Source organism: Filicampus tigris, chromosome 2 (genome assembly GCF_054856515.1).
Source record: "Filicampus tigris isolate MCC_2025a chromosome 2, RoL_Ftig_1.0, whole genome shotgun sequence".
NCBI lineage: Eukaryota > Metazoa > Chordata > Actinopteri > Syngnathiformes > Syngnathidae > Filicampus > Filicampus tigris.
The window spans coordinates 22,462,595-22,483,130 of NC_141218.1; the positions used below are offsets into that span (position 1 = coordinate 22,462,595).

A 20,536-nucleotide genomic window follows, 5' to 3' on the forward strand; every position below is an offset into this window, starting at 1 on the left:
TAATTACACAGTGAGGGGTGCCCATGTGGCGGCACGTTTGGCACCACGCCACATCCCCTGCTTTTATTATGTCTTCTGTCTGGGCAGAAAGAGCCCAAAAATCACTTCACGCGTCCGTGCATATGCATTGATCGTCTTTTAATGTGTGCAAGTGTGAAATCCAAATAAACGTACCCCTAAATACATTCAGGACTGTGTGGTGTATATATTTTCAGCAGCAGTCATCAGTCTATGTCATGTCTGTGTTGACCGACAGAGTTCACAGTGCGGAAATTCATGAAATGTCTTTTAAGTGTGTTCGAGTGTGACAGGTTCAGAGGCGAGCTCAAAAGACACCCCCAGTCTCATCGTTTCGAATGTGGTCATTTGGTGTTTGTTATTGCCGCAGAGGTCACGTGACATGCTCTGATTGCCTGAACAGACTTTCCTTTTGCTCTCGAAAAGGACAAATTGCAAAGACGATTTTGTGCGTAAGGATTTGCGGGGAGTGTATTTCTTTCGTAGACGTGTTTGTGATTGACGAGGAAAAACAGCCTGACAGCACTGACCTCCTTTTCCATCCTCAACACAGAACAGACGGACGGGACAGTGGCTGTTAAGGAAAACCTCTGAGCCCAGGTGGTGAACTTTCATTAACCCGCGCTGCTGAAAATCCAGGTCAGAACTTGTTTGTTGTACTCCTCACTGTCTGAAACTAAAACAAGCAATGGACCCTTTTCTCAGTGACGTCCACTGTGTTTACTTTTCTTTGTACTTCCGGTACTCATATTTGTTAAAATGGCTGGATGAATAATGTTGTGACTAAAGATGTAGGCTTGCAGCAGTTTCTCAGCTCTTAAGGAAAAGCCTATTAATACTTCCTCTCATACAAATATGGCAAAGTGTGTGGCCAAGCCGAGTTCAGCCCAACTCTCACAGCTGAGCGATCGGACTAAAGCGACTAAAAGCAGGAGGACAGAGAAGAGAAAGTGGAAAACAAGCTAGAAAATACAAGATGAGATGCTGCTCGCTTCCAATCCACTTTATATTGCCCTATAAGTGCTGTTCGAAGGTGTAGTATCCCCTATTTAGTGTCCTTAATGTACCCCACAATGCATCGTGGAAAAGTAGTGAATAACTGATGGTCAGCAGCGAAGCAATGTATCAGCCATCGCGCCAATTCAAAACAAATGATCTTCCGTCCACAGGCTATTGTGTGATTTATGGCACAAAGACAAAGCAACACATCACCAAACGACTGGACAAAGTGCTCTGTTTATATTCATTTCGTAAAATACATTCACTTTAAAACTTTGCATTGAATTTATTGGATCAATATTTATTATGGTCAACCAGCTGACGTTGATCCGGGAACGTTGGAAGTATGCAAAACAGTAATGATGTAATTGATAAGGACTGACTGACATGGATTTTTTTGAGGACCATGCCAATTCTGATATTTGGCAGAATTTAAACAATTGGCACATCTTCATTTGCGTCCGGGTGCAATCCACCCAAGATGCCCACGGAGCACCTGACAATTTGGTGGCTGAAAGTAAACTAAACTTTAGACTACGGCTGCACAATATATGGAAAAAATATCGATATTGTGATATTGGCCCATGCAATATGCATATCCCAAAGACATGCAATAAGTTTCTTATGGAAATGTATGGAATTTGACCAGACAGATGCAGACTTAAATGTGCATTGCCACCCAATAGTTGGACATTTTCTAGGGGAATTACAATTAATTAAGAACACATTGAGTTTGCTCATTTTGCCGCATGAAAACAAATATATACTTCTTTCATTAGATAATAAAAATGTCATTTCTTTATGTACATGTTAAATATCGCAATAATATCAATATCTCTATAGTCAATATCCGTATCGCATATCGCATGTTTTTCCAATATCGTGCAGCCCTATTTTAGACCAGCTGAAACTTACTTTACATGTGTCTCTCTCCTGCATGGACTTCAGCGAGTCAGTCCATGCCTCGGCCATGTAGACCGCACACCTCTCCTGCACTGAATTTAAAGGAAATGAGAAGAGCCACCTCATTGGCCGGGAAGCAAGTCGGCTGTGTTCACTCCCACATTGGCGCAAATGCCCGTTTCTAACTGTGTGCACCAACGAAAATACTACAAGAAATGAAAATGATGATTTGTGCTGGCCATGAAAATAGAGCCCTCACTATTTTTTTCGCTTTACAACAGAGCGAAACGTTCACTTTAAGGGACAAAAGTTACTGATTTTGGTTCTGAAATTGGCAGAAATCTGCTCATTTTTTAAATTTTGTGTGCGTGTGTGTGTGTGTGTGGGGGGGGGGGGCATGCGTGCATGTGTGTGCGTGTGCGTAGGGTGAATGTTTGGGGAAAAAATTGGCAGATTTTAAAAGAGCTAATATCTGCTGATTAAAAGAGGCGGATCCATTCATCAATTGGGCTCTAATAATTGATGGCAAGTAGGGCTAGAAAACTAGTTTTCATTTGCCCAATAAAGTCCATTATGTAAAAATACATAAATAGCACAGGTGTCAAACGCAAGGTCTGGGGGGCCAAATCCAGCCTGATCTGGAAGCAGGTCGTGTGACAACTTCGATGATTCTTGCTAAAATCTCCACCAAAATTTCTAAATGTTATATGTATAAATTATAGCATAGAGATATTGCAAATGATTTTTATCATCAAGTCCCTTTTTTACAGTAACTTGAACAATAGCTGAACAAACTATTATCCTTGAAGTCTGAGTTCAAAACTAGTTATCCATCAATTGTTGTGCATATGTAATAATATGAGGAGATTAAACATTTGGATGGTTTCACAGTCATAATATTATGGAAATAATATAAACAATTGGAAATGAGTAAATCATTCAGAATGCCTAAAATCCTGCAGTGAGCTGTCTTTCTTTTTCCAGAGAACTCACTGAAGGCGGGCTGTTCTTGTAACTGTGTGGCCTAACAGAGTGGCATAACATCCCGGAATCGGAGGGAGAAAACCAAAAAAAGAAGACGCTCTCACTTGCACATCAAAAAAAATGTGCTTGCATCAAACTATTCATCTGTCATCCCCAGTTGAGATTTACTGTAAAACTGACAAAACAAAAGAGAATTCAATATTGTGAAACGAAAGTCCATTAGCTTAATGCTAACATGGAACGGGAAATGTCATAGATGAGCTAATGAAAATTAGCATACAAGTTACACTAATTACGTGTAGGCTACACACTTTCAAACAACCGCTACTTTGACTCACACAGAGTAGAAACACGTACCTTGCATCTCATCCAGTAGACCTCAGTGGTGCAGCGCAACACAGTAATACTCAGGCATGCAGCTCGAAGCCTGTAAAGTATACTGTAAAAACCCCTGAAAAAGTCGTTTGAAGTGGAAGTCAACCCAAACATTTTTTTTTCCAGAATATGTTCTATGCAGGCCCACTAGTCCAAACACAGCATCGATTAATATTGCGTTTGTGGAATATGAGAAATCCACCCGTTTTTAGCTAGCTCAGTGGGCTGCCATTCTGTCACTTCTGACGACTGAAGATGACATCGAAGTTGCTCAGGGCTCAGATAACGACCAATCACGGCTCACCTGTTTACTGAAGCCATGATTGGTCGTTACCTGAGCCCTGAGCAACTTCGATGTCATCTTCAGTCGACAGAAGTGACAAAATGGCTGCCCCCCAAGATGGCTAAAAGTAGGTGCATTTTGCTGCTTAACTTTTATCCCGCAAATGCAATATTAATCAGAATGCCACATTTCAACTAGTGGGCCTGCATAGAACATAATCTGGAAAAAAACATGTTTGGGTTGACTTCTACTTTAAAAATCTGCAATATCACAAGGGAACGGGGCTTTAATAATATAATAAGAATATAACAGCTAATAATAATATAACAGCATTCTTCTCAATTAACCTTTCATTATTAATCTTGGACGCCTTATTCCATTAGCAGCAGTCAAGGTACACTTACAACACTCTAAAAACAGTTGGGTTCAAAACACAATTTTTGGTCAAAAACGGACCGATCCACTAATTGGGTCGATTTGACCTACCGTCTTGCGTTATTTTGTACAACAGAGCCCAACTTTTTGGGATTGTTTTCTGCAAAACAACCCAGAAAGTTGGGTCAAATTGATCCAAGTAGTGGATCGGTCCTTTTCTGCCCGCAACATTTTTAACCCAACTGTTTTTAGAGTGAAGCAATGGAGAGCAGAAATGATCAGACATCAACTTAAAAACGGTTTTAAGTTGCTATGTCATGATTTCCACAAAAGTGACCTTATATACTTAGTTTTGACACTTAGCATTTCACTGTTTCTCCTCCACATGCAGCCGCTGACAAGACGACACGACTGTTCTTTTGCATCTCCGTCCTGCAAGCATTTTTACAGCAGGCTCTCAAAACCGTGACTTGCGCCATGCACGCTTCGTGGAGCCTGGCAATTGATAAAACACTCATGACGTGCAAGCCTGCGCTCAAGAAAAAAAAAAAAGTGTCAAGATTTGTAGTTTTGCAGCTCCGAGGGTCGAGTAACACAATCTGACCCCTTGAAATAGACCTCGGGGACAATGTGCAGACACGCAAGCTTGTTTGTGTGCTCGTCGACTTGACCAAATTTAACTGGGGGCATTCTGCAGCTGCTCCCAGGTTTAGTTATAGTATAGTAGCTCGCAGAAACGGCACAGCAGGTCATCGAAGGCTGTCACTCTCCTGTTTCTCCATCACATGCGCACACTTGCAACCTCAAAACATCTGCTAATAATACAGCAAATGCATGTGATCACATTACCTGAAGGAAGGTTGGCCTGGAGGAATGGGATGGTGGGATGACGCTCGGGTTGAAGGAGGGAGAATGGAGCATGATGGGTGACTCCGAGGGAAGAAGCAGGAGAGAATGGAAAATGGTGGAATGAAAAAAATATATAGGAGGAAGACCTCGGACGAATGAATGATGATGGAGCGAATATTGGGAGAATGAATGATGGAAAAAATAAGTGAAGGGAGAAAATGAGATGTTGAGATGGATGTTCGGAGAAACTGAGAAAGTGGCAAGAATGAAGGAAGAGAGTTGGAAGATGGATTGATAATGGGGGAAGAAGGGATGAATTAGACAGTAAGTAATTAGAAAGTAAGGTGGTGAATGATTAATGGGAGAAAAGAAACGGATGGATGGGTGATCAAAGGATGGGTAAAGGTTGAAAGAATGTTGAGACAGGGATTGTGGGATGAATGAAGCAAAAAATAAGATGGTGGTTTAGGTAGAGAAAGGAGGATGAGTGAGATGAATGAAGCTGATCTCATGACAGCTGCACAACACTAGATGATTCAAAACGCTGTGAAAACAACAACTTATATAATTTGGCCTAACACAGTAATTTAAATGGTAAGAACTTTAAAGTCTAAATTATTGGCAGTTATGGCAACAATGTTAGTTTACACAACAAAGCAAGTGCTTGTTCCAAAACAATTTTCCCAGTTGTTTTTACTTATATCTTAAAGTTGGGGATCAATGCAAGGGACAAAAATTCTGCAAACGTTCATTTCTTGGATGTGGAATTCAAGAACGCTAGCTTTCACAAAAGCAAAACTTAAAACGTTTATTTGAATTGGCCGACTTAACATGTCGGAGTTGCCTTGAATTTTTGAGTTCACCCAACTTTTTTACATGATAGACAAAAAGCAATCAGGTCAGAATGTTCTGCTGAGGGAATTAGTACTGCTGCAGGTGCATAAAAATAAGACAAGAGCAGTGATTGCATTTTGTATGGTTTACACATAATGAGTGGATGAGTTGCCCAAATATTCAAACATCAAAGACACGTTCCGCTTTGCTGCTCCGCTTATTGAAGTAAGTCAGTATGAGTCAGACTTGGCGGCCAGCGCATGGTCAGTCGCTGAGGTCAGTAGAGCAGCACAGCAGACTGGATTTGAGTCTATCATTAGGGATGTTATCCATGTTGTCTTATTTTGGTATGGCTTTAGCACCAGTGTAGGCGCGCACACACGCACACGCACACCCACACACACCCACACACCCACACAACCATGGGCACTAGAGGAATTTTAAAAAAGGCAAAGCGGTTCAATCGGTTCACAAAGCTTAGATAAGATGGATGAGGTGTTTTATGAGCTCATAGCGGGCTTTCTTTGTCAAGCCTCCGATTGATTGTCACGTATCGGTTACCTCAATGTTCACCATGACATCATCTGTTTGTGTGCATGACAATTTGATGAGGTGTATTTCTACAATGATCCCCTTTCTAGCTATGCGACTTTCCCCCATCAGGGGTTGCCACAGTAAGTCACACAGGATTTGTTTGGCACAGTTTTTACGACGTATTCCCTTCAGGAAACATCCCACCCATTTTTGTTTAGGTTGGAAACGACAGTGGATGGGAATCAAACCAGCAGCGTCCGCATAAAAGGCATCAGCATGAACAGCAACACTACCAGTGCCGTCTATACATATACCTTTTAAGACATGTCATCATTTTTACATTTGTGTTCAAGCGACAACACAGAAAACCCAAAAGATAACCCAAGTAAACATAGAAATGCAATTTTTAAATGGTCATTCTATTTATATGGGCGGGGGGGACCCTATTCCAAACTACTTGGCTGTGTGAAAAGCTACTTGCCCCCTCAACTTAATAACTGGTTGGACCACCTTCAGCTGCAACAACGGAATGAGTCTTTTGCATCTCTGTGGCGATATTTTGGCCCACTCTTTCCTGTTTTAATTCAGCAACGCTGGAGGGTTTTTAAGGCCTTTTTGAGGTTCTGCAACAGCATTTCAATCCAATTGAAGTCCGGACTTTGACTAGGCCACTCCAAACCTTTTTTTTTTTTTTTTTTTTTCAAAAGTTGACTTACTGGTATGCTTTGGATCATTGTTCTGATGCAGAACCCAAATGTGCTTCAGCTTGAGGTCACGAACTGATGGCCGAACATTCTCCTTCAGGATTTTCTGGTGAAGAGCACAATCCACGGTTCCATCAATCACACACTCTAAAAACAGTTGGGTCAAAAATAACTATTTTTGGGATAAATTTGACCCAATTGTTGTGTTAAAAAAAGAACCGACCCAGACTTGGGTCAATTTGAACCAAAAAATTGGGTTATTCAGTTTTGACCCAACTTTAAGGGTTAAATGAACACAACAAATTGGGTCAAAACAATGCAAATAATTGGGTTATTCCACTATTTATGTATTTATTTATTTATTCATTTTATTTATAATGCTAAGGATACTGCCCCTTCCTCAAAAATGTACTAATAACAACAAGTGAAAGTTAAAAAAAAAAAAAGGGTATTTATCTTCAGGTACATCACTCCTGACATTGACATAATTTCAGTAACAATAACAGTAGTGGATGATGTGCATTTGGTCAGAGCTGGGCACAGGTCTGGAGGTCTGGGTGTGGTCAGTGAAAATGAACTTGGCTGGGAAAAAATTTGACTAGTCACAGTTGATTAATTTTGATTTAAGATGGACAAGTACATTTTTCAAATAGGTCCAAGTAGATTTGAATAGTTTTTTCATGAATAAATAATATCAGAAAATTCAAAACTGCATTTTATGTTTAATTGGGTTATTTTTGTCTCATATTTATATTTATTTGATGATCCTGAACCTCAAATTGGGATAATAATGCAAAACAATAAGATTTTGAGAAGAGGGCACATACTGTACTTTTTCACAGTATACGTTTTTCTTGGATACCAAAAAATATCTAGTTAAAGTTGCATCAGTGTGTGGTTTTAAGTCTGTGCTTGGATTAGGTCAAGCCTTGGATTTGATTGTGTAACTGTTGAGTTTGCGCATATTTGCGGCAGCTCCTAAAATGTTCTTGATTAAGGAGAAAACGTCAGAGAACGTGTTTGCCTGCTAGCTTGTTTTGCGGACGTAGCACCAAACAATTGGCAAAACAAGTATTGCAAGTTGATCTAGTTCTGATCCAGTCCCATCTAAGTATGAGGAGGGTCAGCCCCCCACCCAACCCCTTCCTTTGTTTTTAGCCTGGCCGACCGACATTTACATGTTAAAATGATTGTGGAGTTCAATAACAGTTACAGTATATTTAATTCTGTTAAAAAGAGACTTTCGAGTGTGAGCAGGAGACTCATGACGTGAGATGCAAATTCCACATCGAGCCACCTTGGCCTCATTAATGGCTGACTCACAAACAAGACAATCATGAGTTGCAAAACAGGACATAAAAACAAGCATGTCTGGAGAGTGGAGACTGTGAATGTTGTTGGCTTTGCAGAATTTGCTTTATTATCAGAAGCAATAAGTTATTAAAAAAAAAACAACACATACTGAGCACACATGTAACCATTTTACCCATCTGTTTCTCTCAGACGATGACTTCACAACAACTGAAGAGCGGTTGGCCGTGGCAGCTTCTGGTCATACTTTTGAAGCTCGGCCTCACTTTTGCTGGTCCTCTGCGGCCACTCAACGGGACCGAATGCACAGCCAGAGGCCCAGCTTCCTACATTGTGGTATTTACGGGTCACTGGAACCCACAGGCCTTCCCCAAGCAGTATCCATTGTTCAGGCCCCCTGCACAGTGGTCCAAACTCATAGGTGAGAATATACTGGCATCAAATACTACTTCTTTGAGCTTTGAATGACCTGGCAGTTTGAGGGTTTGTGTGACTTTGGTGTCATATTTTACATTTCTCGTGCAGAGGTGCCTTGAGATACTAACGCATAATAGTTTGTTCCATAACCATGCAACACAAAATACTCGCAATTCAATCATCTTCCAACCACCCCCCCAAAAAACAACCAAAAATATTGTAATTATTTTTTTATTGAAGTGGAAATCAACCCATACACAATTTCTTTCAAGAATATGTTCCCAGCAGACCCACTAGTTGAAACACAGCAGTCTGATTAATATTGCGTTTGTGTAATATGAGTTAAGCAGCAAAATCCACCTGTTTTTTTTTGCCATCTCTGGTGGTGGCCATTTTATCACTTCTGTCAACTGAAAATGACATCACACACCCTCAGGGCTCAGATAACGACCAATCACAGCTCAGATTCAGAAAACAGGTCAGCCGTGATTGGTCATTACCTGAGCCCTGAGCAACTGTGATGTCATTTTCAGTGACAAAATGGCCGCCTCCTGAGATGGCTAAAAACGGGTGGATTAACTCTTATTCCACAAATGCAATATTTTTCAGAATTAATGCAATATTTATCTGTCTCTCTATAACGCCGCCAGGTGTTGCCCATTATGTGTTAGCATTAAGCCAGTGGATTTAAAAGCAAAATTATGCGGTTGTTTGCACTTCTATCAGTTTTATGTTTGATTTGACAGTAATCTTCAACGAGGGGTGGAATTAAATTACTTGAAAACTCTTTTCGAAGAATTTTCATTCTCTGCAAAACTGCTGCTTGATGTGAAGTGAGTTGAGTCCACTGCCACCATACATCGCTCATATATTTTTTTGGCTCGCAAATCAGAGCAAGAAAAATTGCCAAACCACGGTTTGAATTTTGAAAAGTCGGGCCACTCATCTCTCAATGCACCACTGTATTACGATTTGGTGTTTATAAACATTAATTTCGCAATTGAATCGGCACTACTTTAAAAAAATGAAATCCTCCAAGGACGGCACAATTATAGAACGGTTAGCAAGTCTACCCCACGGTTTTGAGGTGTTTCAATATTCTCCCCGTGCTTGAATGTTCTCTGGCTTCCTCCCAAATTCCCAAAACATGCTTCTTAGGTTAATCAGAGGCTGTAAACTGTCCGTAGCTGTGAAGAGAGCGTAAATGCCTGGTTGTCGAAATGTGCCCTCGGTTTAGCAGGCAAGCAATCCAGTGTGCAACCCGGCACTTGACCAAAGTCAGCTGGGAGAGACTCCAGCTCACCTGTGACCCGAGTGAGGACAAGCATTTATAGAAAATGTCGGAATGGTTGTTTTTTACCAGTGTGCCCATCTGCTGCATCTGCTGGGTCATTTCCCCACTTGCACGGTTGCACCTCATGCAAAATCACCACTTTGCTTCATTGAGTTTGGTCCATTGTGGTCGATGACACTCCACCTTCATCCTTTTCCATTCCAAACCATTCAGCTTTCCCACCGACTGGTATTTTGCTCTCTATGAAGTGTCACTTTATGGCCTTGCTGTCAGCACGCACTTCTGCTCACAGACATGAGCAGTGGCGAGATGTTAATGAGCTAAGTGGTGAGTAGCAGACGGCCTAAACGCTACCAGATGGCTTTCTCTGTTTCTCTAACTGTCTCCCGACTGTCCAGCCGTATCTATGATATTTTTCTATTACCCTCCTTCCCTCCACAACCCCACATTTTCACTGGTTTACCACAGCGAGTGGTGTGCAGCGGAGGTTTGGGGCTGAGGGAAGGTGGGTGATGACTCTCGGGGCGTGGTCGGGTCAGATCCTACCTCGGAGCTCGGAGCAGAATTGGAATCAATTCAAGCTCATCTCCGCTCGTTTCCCCCCCCCGCCCCAAACAGGGATGGATGGCAGATGTTTATGCATGTTTGCGTCCACGTGTGTTTGTGCCAGACCACGGTTGTGCGCCAGTGCCTGTGGCGACTGCGGCTTTCTTCGGTTTCAGCCGCACCGGTCCTACCTTGCCAGAAGATGATGGCCTACTTACTTCCACGAAGCGGCAGAAACCAGAGCTTTAAATCCAGCTGTAGTGGCAAGAGTGTGTCATCAATGGATTTAAGAGGGCACAACCCGTCAAGATGTTTGCCGAATGTTTTGAGGCTCCTTTACTGACGGGGCAAGGACACCGCTCTGGGAGAATGGAGTGTGTCAAAAAATGACGAGAGTACGGGATGCCTTCATATCTTGGTGGGGCTTAAGTAAGCATGATGGCTTATTGAATTTCAAGGCCTTGATGCTTGTGGGAACCTAGTTAGGATGGAAATGCAATTATGGGCATAAGTAATGACAGAACGGGGAGAAACAGGATAGTGTGTAAAGTGTCCTGGTCACGTTGTGTGTGTGGCTCGCTGCGCTGTGTGCATTAATACATGTGTCAAGAGTGTTTAAGTATGACTGCGGGTGCTTGTGTGTGTGAACCTTGCAAAGTGAGGTAAGGCAGAACCATCAGAGCATTTGTCAGCGTGTTTCTGGCTAACCCCACTCTGGCCTTAAAACCACGGGTCCAGCCAATGCTCCTGAGGTTTTCAATAAGGAGCTCCACTTTAACCTAAGTACGACTCACTTCGTAGATAACCAGGAATAAATAAGAGAATGTGAAACTAATGGTTTAGTTGGCTTGGAAGATCACAAAAAAAACCATCCGTCAAGTTAATTGTTTTAAAAGGGCTTAAAAAGCCAGCTGGTGTTATCTGCGCTAGATGGAGAAAATATACAATCATTCAGAGCTATACATTTAAGCAGTTTTTTTTCGTGAATTATCTGTTTAAATGCAGAAAGCTGGAGGCAGTCATTGAAATACCTACAGACTCCAGCGTGGTGGAAATGATCTCAGCATCTGGCAGAGGTTCTGTGGTCCTGCAATGACATTGGGAAGCATTCCAAAGAGTAAGAATCTCACTGCTGTCTTCTCTTCTTTCTTGTGTGCCTTTCTCACTTCAGCGGTGAGCCATAATCGCCATTTTCGGCTCTGGGAGGAGGGCGCGAAGGCCAGCGAAGGGGTGCAGAACTTTGCTGAAGTTGGCGTGACGGTGGAGCTGATGAAGTCGGCCAAGGAGGCAAGGAAGAGACGCTCGGTCGGCACCATGTACCGGACGGCCGGTATCCCGAACGGAATCGGGCACAGCTCCACAGAGCTGCTCATGCTGCCCAGGAACTCACTGGTACATGAAGCAAAACTCATTCACAAAAGCACACACACATGCTCGGATCGCGTAAAAAGCCACATTTCCTGCAAACGGTCCAGTTCAGCTCGGAACGGTATGCTTTGGAGCCGTAAACTTTGATCACCGCAGGGAGTGTAGAAGGAAAGGCAAATGCTGTGTCAGCTGTTTAAATAGTGTGACATCATAGCAGTGTGACACAACGTAACCGGGCTGTAAACCTTGACTAAAACTGGGCATTCAATGTTTGAGTTAAACACGTTTCCAGCCCAAATTTGAGTCGGCCAACTTACTTTTGAATAAGAGCCTCTTTTCATGTCTCATCAGCTATTTTTTTCTCCGTTTTTATTTTGATTTTTTCCTTCCGTCGATGTTACTACACTGTAGAAGAAGAAGAAGGGATAGGAGAGCAAGCCTTCATTTGTCTGGTGAAGAAGATATTCAATTAAAGACCGCATGCATAAACACAACCATAGACAGATTCTGCGGTCAGGGTGTTGCACAACAATGCCGTGTCCCACTCAGTTGGAATTTAACAGCCTGGGTCAAGGGCACTTCTCCATCAACACCGCACTGTATTTTGATCTCTAGCTGCTCTGCCATTGAGGATATCAATCTGCCAACCTGTCAGTTCTTAGTAAAGTCCTTGTAACCAAGACCTTGCAAACAGCGCTCCAAGAAATGACAGTTCTCTGAAATCCAATCAGAGAAATGCTTTGCGGCAACCCCCACACTACCATATCATACCACTGATTTGTACCCCAATGCAAGGATGACAAATGGCGGTAGTTTGTAACTGTTATTATCTTGGTGCCATTTTGATGATAAAAAAAATGCATCCAGTCCTTCAGTGAACTGTCTTGCTGGGACTCCCAATGATGTTGTACATCAAACACTTGACCACTGATTGGACCCTGGAGCCACAAACGCCCACATGCATCCTGCGCAGTCTGGGCTCTATACGCCTGACGCCTGTCCCACTGAATTCGCTCAGATTGTCAGACGACTTTAAAGTAATAGCTGTGCTGCACTCATCAGCTTTCTTGCGAGTTCCATTACAAGATAAATACAGCTAATTTCTTGGAAATACTCGGCCATCTAGCGGCGCAAAAGGTTTTTAAAGCGGAAGTCAACCCAAACATATTTTTGGGAAAGAATATGTTCCTAGCGGGCCCACTAGTTGAAACGCTGCATTCTGATTAATTACATTAATTAATATAAGTTAAGCAGCAAAATGCACTCGTTTTTAGCCATCTCTGGACGCGGCCATTTTGTCTTCTGTCAACTGAAAATGACATCACAACTGCTCACCACGACCAATCATGGCTTACCTTTTTCCTGAATCTGAGCCGTGATTGGTCATTGTGAGCAGTTGTGATGTTATTTTCAGTCGACAGAAGAAAAAATGGCCGCCCCCATAGATGGCTAAAAGCGAGTGGATTAACACTTATACCACCAACGCAATATTTATCAGAATGCCCTGTTTCAACTAGTGGGCTTGCATAGAACATAGTCTTGAAAAAAAAATGTTTGCGTTGCCTTCCCCCTTTAAGGCAGGTTACTTTCTCCGGACTGTATTTAGACATGAAGACTGACACCAATCTGATTTTGGTATGAGCAAGAAGAAGGCACAGCCATAAGTCTGCAAAGATTGTCTAATACCTCAGGAAATAGAAATGACGCCACTGTGATGCCGCTTTGTGTACATACGTCTCGACACTTCTGTAATGTCGCTCCAGCGTGCCAAAGTCAGATAGTGTTACAGCATTCCTAAACAGTATAAATACCTGAAATAAGCTACCATGCAGTTTAGGCCACTCAGCCTCTTGGTGTAACACTTTTAATTGGTTGATGCAACAATTTGTACTCGTTTCACATTAAAATGTTCAATTCAAAATCCTAAAAGACTAAAAATAAATGACTTAAGCTTCCTCCCGCATTTCGAAACATGCATGTCAAGTTAATTGAAGACTGTAAATATGCATAGGTTTGAATATAAGCGTGAATGCAGTCCAGGGTGTACCCTGCCTCTGTAGTCCAAAATCAGCTCACACCAGCTCATTTGTGACAAGCTCTGTAGAAAAGAGATGGATGAATAATTTCATATATAGATTACACAGCGAGCACCACCACTATTGTGTGCTGTCCAATTTGCAGAAACTGGGGCACATCAAGTTTGCGAGTAGAGTACAACTCCAACCACAGTGTTACAATGCACTTTTCCTGATACAAGGCAGGAAATGTCCAACTTACCAGCTTTCTGGAATGGAACATACTTTGTAAATAACACTTCACATACAATATTTGTATCTTGAACCAAAGCCCATGCTATTTTTATTAACCCATTAAAGCTTGAAGCCCCTCGTGAGACATCTATCTTAAACCTACGGTCGTCTTTGGAGTCACCCTTGAAAACCTGACATTTTCCCCACCTACAAAATAATATTGGTTATTCGACTGCCTGAATTCAGGAGCCCTGAAAATCAAAAACAATTCTGCAGGAGGGCTTATTTGTTGTCAGCTTGTCATCTGTCTGCAATGCCTGAGGCTCCTTTCGAATGGGCCGAATGCTTCTAGACCAGAGGACGATGTGGCGGAAAGGCAATGCCGGGTCAGACGATTGTGTGGTTTGTAGAACATGACAGAATGATGAGTGTCTGTTGACAGCTTAATCTGTTATTCAGCTTTTGTGCATGATTTTTTCCCTAGGTTATCCTTCTCCATCCACACACAAAGCCGCAAATATCTCAAACACGGACAGTACAACATACCGATTGTTTTTTTGTTTTGTTTTTCTCATTTGAAGCAGACTGATACAACAACACAATTGCCATTGTGAGTCAACAACTGTAACGTGAGTTCCTGAAATAATGGCTTGTTAGCTGGTGGAAGACAAAGAGAGAGACCTGTGGTTTGACCTTTGACATTAAACCATTGGGCCCAAGACATGGGACACCCTTTATTTGGTCCACTAGACATGGCAGCGCAGCTCCTTGGAAATATTTCTGACTGTGAGCGATTGGAGAGTTCAGAGATGTAAACAAATGGAATTTTTGAAAAGCAACAAAGCCACTTCGGCGTTGTGCTTGTTGAAGTCATTCGATATCTGCTCCAGCATCCCCCAGTTGTCCAAAAAAAATCCTTTCAAACCATCCCAAACCATTCAAGTCAAGCTACCCCATTTTGAGCAGCTCTTCAGATATAGAAAGGTTCTGCAGGTTTCTGGGTGCCAGCCAGCCCAGCATGTGCTGACCCCCAGGCAACTTCCTGGATGAGGTCATAAGCTCAAGGGAAACATTCATCACACACGAGCCAGCCCTGCACAGGAAGCTAAGTGGGGATACGTGTGTGTGTGTGTTTGTTTCTTTTTATTATTGGATTAAGAATATGGTTGAGGTGGTTTTTACCAGAGGTTTCTCATACTCATACACTGATATCACTTAACAACCGGAATACAATCCAATGCACACGTCTCTCTTGAGCAGACCTTTTGCCGAGGCCAGTAAATGTGAAACACTTCTGTCAGACTTGTTTTATTGAGCAATAATCAAGTGTAAGATCAAAGTGTACCACTCCTGACCAATAGATGTCAATTCATCTGCCATATCTTGTTGGTCATTTGATCTCAATACAAGGATACTGTAACAGCAAAAAGTGAAAATACATTCTTGTCTCTGCCCAAATGAATCCGAAGAGTACTTCTCACGCTTGCCCTTCGCAATTCTCAGTTTCGATTGGCAGTGTGAGAGAGCTATTGGTTTCATGAACTAAAATCTAACCATAATATTCGAAAGACCTCTCAGTATGATGCAGACAAACCTTCAAAGCATTATCATGATCATATTGTTACAGCTGTCTCTGATGGTGAAGATGATCCCCAGCCCTGACTGGTTTGTTGGCGTGGACAGCCTAAACCTTTGTGAGGGCAATCAGTGGAAACAGGACGTGACCATTGACCTGCAACCTTATGACGCCGGGACGGACAGCGGGTTCACTTTCTCCTCCCCCAACTTTCCCACCAGCCCCCCAGAAAATATCTCAAAGGTAAATTGGCTTTCTTGAATACCAGAGAAATTGGGAATTTGAAAATGCAACTTAAAGCGGAAGTCAACCCAAACATATATTTTTTTTAAGAATATGTTCCCAGCAGGCCCACTAGTTGAAACACGGCATTCTGGTTGATTTTGCGTTTGTGGAATATAAATTAAGCAGCAAAATGCACTCGTTTTTAGCCATCTCTGGGGGCGGCCATTTTGTCTTCTGTCGACTGAAAATGACATCACAACTGCTCACAACGACCAATCACGGCTGACCTGCTTTCTGAATCTGAGCCGTGATTGGTCGTTGTGAGCAGTTGTGATGTCATTTTCAGTCGACAGAAGAAAAAATGGCCGCCCCCATAGATGGCTAAAAACGAGTGGATTAACACTTATACCACAAACGCAATATTTATCAGAATGCCCTGTTTCAACTAGTGGGCTTGCATAGAACATATTCTTGAAAAAAAAAATGTTTGCGTTGACTTCCCACTTTAAAGCATAGGGATAGTGGTTGTTTATCACACCAGGAGTTTAGTTTAGTTGGATAGCCAGGTGTCTATTAGAGCACAGGCTACTACTATTTGGGGATATGTTGCTTCCAGTATACATAAAGTACAGACAGAAGTATAGCCATTATTTTCTGTGTGTGACAAGGTGAGTTCAATGTCTCTCATCTTCTAGTATGAGAAATCGATTGAGAATTATGATTTCACCACATTTCTCCTAAAAGCGAAAGCTTGGCAGAACTCACTTGACCTAAAGCCATTATAATAAAAAAAAAAAATTACCCTTCTTACATAACAAAAGGCGTTTAAAAGTTGGGCTATTGGACATTTGTTGGCTCTCCCTGTGAATTATGCCTGACTGTATGTTTTTGTTTCTATGTGTCTTTCAGATCACCTCTCAGATGCCAAACCACCCCGCCAACTCCTTCTACTATCCACGCCTAAAGGAACTTCCACCCATTGCCAGCATAAAGATCACGCGGCAGAGCAGATCTCTTCACCGCCAAGTCCCCATGTCCAATCATATCCTCCCAAACTCCATCAGTCCTCAGAGATTCTCAGGTGAGCCCCAGAGGAGAAATAACTGTAAAAAAAAAAAAAAGACCAAACAATACACTGATGTTGAGTCACTGTGAAGCACTGGTTCAGTAGCCTTACAATGATGTAATAATGTTCCCTTTTGATTGTCCCTTCCAGACATGTAATAATTCAACAATGGGTTTATTGTATGATTAGCAGTGTGGGAGAATTGAGAATTGCATCATGCTGGGAAGTCAACCCAAACATATTTTTTTCAAGAATATGTTCCCAGCAGGCCCACTAGTTGAAACACGGCATTCTAATTAACATTGCGTTTTTGGAATATGAGTTAAGCAGCAAAATCCACCACTTTTTAGCCATGTCACGGGGCGGCCATTTTGTCATTTCTGTCAACCGAAAATGACATCACAACTACTCAGGGCTCAGGTAATGACCAATCACGGCTCAGCTTCAGAAAACAGGTCAGTCGTGATTGGTCGTCCAGGGCATCCAGACTGACAGAAAATAGAAAGAAGCACTGTTGCAATTTTAGGATGAGCTTTTGTGACTTTTTAAGATACGATTTTTGCAAAAAGTCGGAATAATTGGCTGAAAATAACTTTTATCACAACCCCACTCCACAGGAAAATCCGTCAGCATAATCTTTTCATGACACACAAGAATCAGGCCTAGCTGACTATGATTGGAAAGAGGGCTTTCTCTGTCTCTTTTTTTAACAGAACTACTTGTAAATTTGTACAGTAAAAGGATTCTGTAATAAATATTTGGCTACAGTGAGTGTTACCCTACTGCACAATGAGCATTAGTTAACGAAACTTTCGTTCGTGCCTGTCCGTGCCGTCCAAAACATCTTGTCACAGTTGCAAACAAAAATGCTTGTGTGACTATTTCCCAGATTTGATAAACCAGTGCAAAGGAAGACAGTGAGCTTTTCTCACAGTCTGAATAGTCCTCATTATGAGCGCGCTTCACTGGGGTACATTGATTTGCAAACTGCTGACATTTCGTGCATTCCATGTATACTTGTATATGCACAATCTAGTCGTAGTTTTCAAAATCTTCACGCTGCAGCATAATATAGGGATGTGTTGTGCACGACATAACTGAAGGAGAGCACATGGATACAAACAAAAAATGCTTTTTTTGTTGAGCATGGGGGCTCAACGACATGTCTTGAATGCACAGACAAAGTTGCAGCAGTCGAGAAACTAGACGTCATTGCTCAACTTGACATGCATACAAAGTAACAGGGAGAGGAGAGAGAGGACTGAGTAATCAGTCTTGTTCACATTCTGAAGAACTGTTAATCTTCTGACCTGTAATTACTAAAGACAGAGAGAAGATAGGTTTGAGTTGCACTTTTTCTTTTAATACTTGAACCCCTTTTTGTGGAATACTTGATGCAGCCCTGACATACCTAGTCCCAGACTCTATCTTCAGTATTTCTCGCATAAATTGAGTTTGAGACCTCTGCCTTAAGTGAAAGCTGATATGGATGCAGCAGACCTCATTATAAGGCAGTAGAATGGTGGGATTTAGCTCATTGATTAGAAAATGATTAAAGTTTTGGAACATCTGACAAGTGTGTTGCAAGAAATTTCTTCTTTTTTTTTAATGTCGAAAGTAATGCAATGCCCTATAAAGTGTTGGTACTAAATTTTTTGTTGAATAGTTGGGCCATTCCTTTGATTTGTTGTAACTCTCTCAAAAATAAAATTGGATTTGTGTCTTCTTTTTTTTTCAACTTTAAATCTGATCATGTGTTTTGGTCCATCTCATGCAACTATATATTTTTGTTGTCATTGTTTTAGATGTACTGAAACTCTTTGTTTGCGTAACAGGGGTAAAAGTTAGAGTGAATTTATAGCAGTTACCAAATACATGAATTGTAGCCACATGACATTCATGCTAGTAGCCATTATGTTGGCACTAAGCACATTATAGTGATTCGACAAAAAGTGAATTTTTCAGATAATGAAATAACATTATAAGAAGGTAGATAACAGGTCTGCACCAAGTCTTTTTTTTTTCCTGGGAACAAAAAAGCACCGATTCGTTTGAATGGCCAGTTATCATTAAAGGCAGCAAGGTGGCTATGGTTAGTTAGCACGTTTATCTCATATATCTGCGGTGTGAGGCATTAATCTCTGCTCTGGCCTTTCTTTGTGAAATGTTTATATCCACCCATGTTTTGGTGTTGTTGGTTTTTTTTCCAGGTACGACTCCCTCCCACATTCCATGTTAAGTTAATTGAAGACTCTAAATTGACTGTGTGTGTAAATAGTTATTTGTTTTATACCAATCATTCAATCATCATTTGAATTGCTGCTTGCCATATAAACGCTCAAGTTTGTAATGATAAACCTGATAGATTACTGTATACTTATATCCATGTATGCTGAAAAAAACGGTGGTTTTCCTTTTCATGGATAAGAGTGTTGTTACACTACCTAGTGGGAAGTCGTAGAATTGCAGTTTCATCAACATTTGTCTGTTTTTCCACTAACATAGTGACTCCACTCGACTGTGAAGTGTCTCTCTGGTCATCCTGGGGCTTGTGTCTGGGCCACTGTTCCAGAGGCGGCGTCCGTCATCGCACACGCTACATCCTTTTACGGCCGGCCAATGCTGGTGTCCCTTGCCCCGAGCTGGAGGAACAAGCCGAGTGCGTACCACACAGTTGCATGAAGCTCCAGTAACCCACAGAGCACGGGTGCTGCCAGTATTCAGCACTGGGACTCATGTTATTACTGCTGGACTGAGGAACCTTTCTGCGTTATTCCGTTTGGTAATGCAAAGGACTCTCCTCCCTGTCAAGACTGCATTTATTGTGGTGCCTATTAGTTTTAGTGTGTAGTTCTCCCTTGATGGCAAATGTAGCAGAGTGTTGGACCAATGGTAAAAGTAAAATAAAAAACAAACAAAAAAAAAAAACACACACTCTTCATGTGAGGCGGTGTTGCTGATGTGAGCAAAGTTAAATGAATTCAAATGCGTCCTCGGTAACCTCCATCAATTCAGTCAAGTGCACACACACACACACACGCACCCCCACCCAGACACACACACACACACACACACACACACACACGCACCCACACACAGCAAAATCTTTTCACTAACTTTTAGGCATGGATGCATTACTTTACATAACGATACATGCAGGCCACATACAGCGCCTTCCAAAATAACCTCACACCCCCATCTGACGAATATAAATAATTGTCTTGAACCATCCATCCAGTGAAGAAGCTTATTTGTTTTAAAGCAAGATGCCATTTAAAAAAAAGGGAATATTTATACATTGTTCTGTGTTCTGTTATTTTAATGTTAAACTTTTGTATATACTGTATTGTAACTCATGTATTACTCATGAATAAACAAAGTGTTTTTCAAAATAGGACACTTCTGTGTGGCTTTTACAAGGCTTTCTGTTAAAGTTGCTATATCTACATGCTGCCCCTCGCTCAAATTGTGGCACGTCACATCTCTTATCATACTTACGCAGATGACACACAACATTTCAGCGTCACACATGACTATAGTTCCTTACTTTCATTAAGCGTATTCATCAAATGTAGATGGACCTGAATTGTCTCCATCTGAATCCAGAATAGACAAAGGTGATTGCT

General features: G+C 41.7%; 1 protein-coding gene across 3 annotated transcripts in view; it reads left to right on the forward strand.

Moving 5' to 3' along the window:
• The window catches only part of spon2a (spondin 2a, extracellular matrix protein), a 28,580-nt gene extending 8,342 nt beyond the window's left edge, over positions 1 to 20,238 (forward strand). For all 3 annotated transcript variants that reach the window (XM_086022308.1, XM_086022300.1, XM_086022290.1), the window contains exons 2-7: positions 572 to 657; positions 8,362 to 8,590; positions 11,598 to 11,818; positions 15,671 to 15,862; positions 16,754 to 16,925; positions 19,416 to 20,238. In XM_086022308.1, the coding sequence (XP_085878434.1) occupies positions 8,365 to 8,590; positions 11,598 to 11,818; positions 15,671 to 15,862; positions 16,754 to 16,925; positions 19,416 to 19,603 (999 nt within the window). In that variant the 5' untranslated portion in view covers positions 572 to 657; positions 8,362 to 8,364 and the 3' untranslated portion in view covers positions 19,604 to 20,238. The remainder of the gene's footprint in view (positions 1 to 571; positions 658 to 8,361; positions 8,591 to 11,597; positions 11,819 to 15,670; positions 15,863 to 16,753; positions 16,926 to 19,415) is intronic.
• The last annotated feature ends 298 nt before the right edge of the window (positions 20,239 to 20,536 follow it).